Raw genomic sequence first — 2,500 nt, 5'->3', positions numbered from 1 at the left:
ACAACAGTACACACACACACACACACACACACACACACACACACACACACACACACACACACACACACACACACACACACAACAGTACACACACACACACACACACACACACGCAGTGAAGAAACTTTGAATTTGACACATACAATTCCCAGATAAACACACATACGTACAGTATACTGGATATATTGCTGATGGATGTGGAAACATTACCACCACTACTCCTCATCTATGCATATGTGTGTGTGTGTGTGTGTGTGTGTGTGTGTGTGTGTGAGCCATATGGACAGCCAAACTCACACTCAATCTCTTTTCTTCCTCTCCTAGTCTAGACTATCTTCACTGTGGGACGCTGTTGTAGTCTCTCCCCCCGATCTACCCGTAGAAACCCTCGGCCAATTGCACCCACCGCCACCGGACTGCCGTTCACTCACTCTACCCCATACCCTATGCTAGCATTTATATGCAATACACTGTAACAGTAACCCTATGAGCACACTGTATACCCACTAAGCTGTTTTTGTATGCATATCTATGATGTTTAATAATAATAATAATAATATTTCAATTTTTTATAGCGCTTTTCTATATACCCAAAGTCGCTTTGACATTTTAGGACAAGCATGACAAGACAACACTAAAATATAACAAAAAGGGTCAGACAAACAGACAAACAGAACATTATATGAAAAAGAAAAGTAGCAACTAGTCTATTAGTGGAGGGGAGGGAGCAGGGGATGGTCAGGTAAAGGCGAGGTTGAACAGGATGGTCAGGTGAAGGCGAGATTGAACAGGTGGGTTTTGAGGGAGTGTTTAAATAGTTCTATGTTGGGAGCCAGGCGGATGGGGAGAGGGAGGTCGTTCCAGAGGGAGGGTGCAGCGGCAGAAAAGGCCCTGTCGCCCCAGGTCCGACGCTTAGTCCTGATGGTTTTGAGAGTGTTTGCACCGGCGGACCTGAGGCAACGGGTAGGGGCGTGGAGGGGGAGGAGGTCAGAGAGGTAGGAAGGGGCCAGGTTATTGAGAGCTTTGAAGGTGATGAGTAGTATTTTAAAGTTGATCCTGTGTTTGACCGGGAGCCAGTGGAGGTTTCGGAGGACCGGGGTGATGTGTTCATAACGGCGGGTGGAGGTGAGCAGGCGAGCGGCAGAGTTTTGGACATATTGAAGTTTATTGAGGACAGTGTTTGGGGAGCCATATAGAATGCTGTTACAGTAATCCAGTCTGGAGGTTATGAGGGCATGAATCAGAGTTTGGGTGGAGTCGAAGGACAGAGAGGGCCGGAGGCGTGCAATGTTCTTGAGGTGGAAGAAGGCGGTTTTGGTGACGTGGTTGGCGTGGGGTAAGAAAGAGAGGGTGGGATTTAAGATGATACCAAGGTTACGGACCTGGGTGGAGGGGGTGATGGTGGAGCCGTCAATGTTGAGGGAGAAAGTCTGGGCTGAGTGGGTGAGGTGTTTAGGGCCGATAATGAGTATTTCAGATTTATTGCAGTTGAGTTTGAGAAAATTTTGTTGCATCCAAGATTTAATATCAGCAAGGCAGATGGTGAGAGTGGAGTGAGTGGCTGAGGTGATGGTCTTAGATGAGAGGTAGAGTTGAGTGTCGTCAGCGTAGCTATGGAAGTCGAGGCCGTGGCGACGGATGATTTGTCCAAGGGGAAGGATGTAAATGATGAAGAGGAGGGGACCAAGCACGGAACCTTGGGGAACACCGTGGGTGACTGGGGAGGTGGAGGATTTACAGTTGTTTATGGAAATGAATTGATGTCGGTCTGAGAGATAGGAGGTGAACCAGGAGAGGGCAGTGTCAGTTATGCCAAGGAAGTGCTGGAGACGTGAGAGGAGGATGGAGTGGTTGATGGTGTCAAATGCGGCGCTAAGGTCAAGGAGGATGAGGATGGTGAGGAAGCCAGAGTCAGCAGAGAGGAGTATATCGTTTGTGACTTTCAGTAGGGCAGTTTCTGTGCTGTGTTTGGAACGGAAGCCGGACTGGAAGGGTTCATAGAGGTTATGAAGGTTGAGGTAGGACTTGAGTTGTGAGCCGACAGCTCTCTCAAGGACTTTGGACAAGTAGGGGAGGTTGGAGATGGGCCGGTAGTTGTTGGGGATGTCAGGGTCCAGACCAGGTTTTTTCAGTGCGGGGGTGACAGCAGCGAGCTTGAGTGGGGGGGGTACAAGACCAGAGGACAGTGAGGAGTTGACAATGTTGGTGATGAGAGGTGAGAGCGAGGGGAGGCAGGCCTTGACTAAGGAAGAGGGGAGGGGGTCAAGGGCACAGGTCGAGGTTTTCATGCTGTGTACTATTGAGGAAAGGTCCGTTTCGGTGATTAAACTGAAGGATGAGAGTGAATGGCTTGGGAGTAGGGGAGGGTCATGTTGAGGGCTGGGGGGGGAGGTAGTGGGGAGGGAGGAAGCAGCCAGCTGGTTGTGAATTGCAGTGATTTTGTCATTGAAAAAAGATAGAAATGAGTTGCATTTGCTTGTGGTGAAGGAGGTAGAGATGG

At 49.3% G+C, this 2,500-nt stretch overlaps 1 protein-coding gene across 1 annotated transcript in view; it reads right to left on the bottom strand.

Moving 5' to 3' along the window:
- Positions 1–441, bottom strand: part of LOC116220843 (rhotekin-2-like) — a 17,087-nt gene extending 16,646 nt beyond the window's left edge. The window contains exon 1 of the mRNA XM_031569779.1: positions 437–441. Within this exon, the coding sequence (XP_031425639.1) occupies positions 437–441 (5 nt within the window). The remainder of the gene's footprint in view (positions 1–436) is intronic.
- Between the last annotated feature and the right edge of the window lie 2,059 nt (positions 442–2,500).

The sequence above is a fragment of the Clupea harengus genome, chromosome 6 (genome assembly GCF_900700415.2).
Source record: "Clupea harengus chromosome 6, Ch_v2.0.2, whole genome shotgun sequence".
Classification (NCBI taxonomy): domain Eukaryota; kingdom Metazoa; phylum Chordata; class Actinopteri; order Clupeiformes; family Clupeidae; genus Clupea; species Clupea harengus.
The sequence above is the reverse complement of the archived record's forward strand: the minus strand, read 5'-3'. Positions and strand labels throughout refer to the sequence as shown.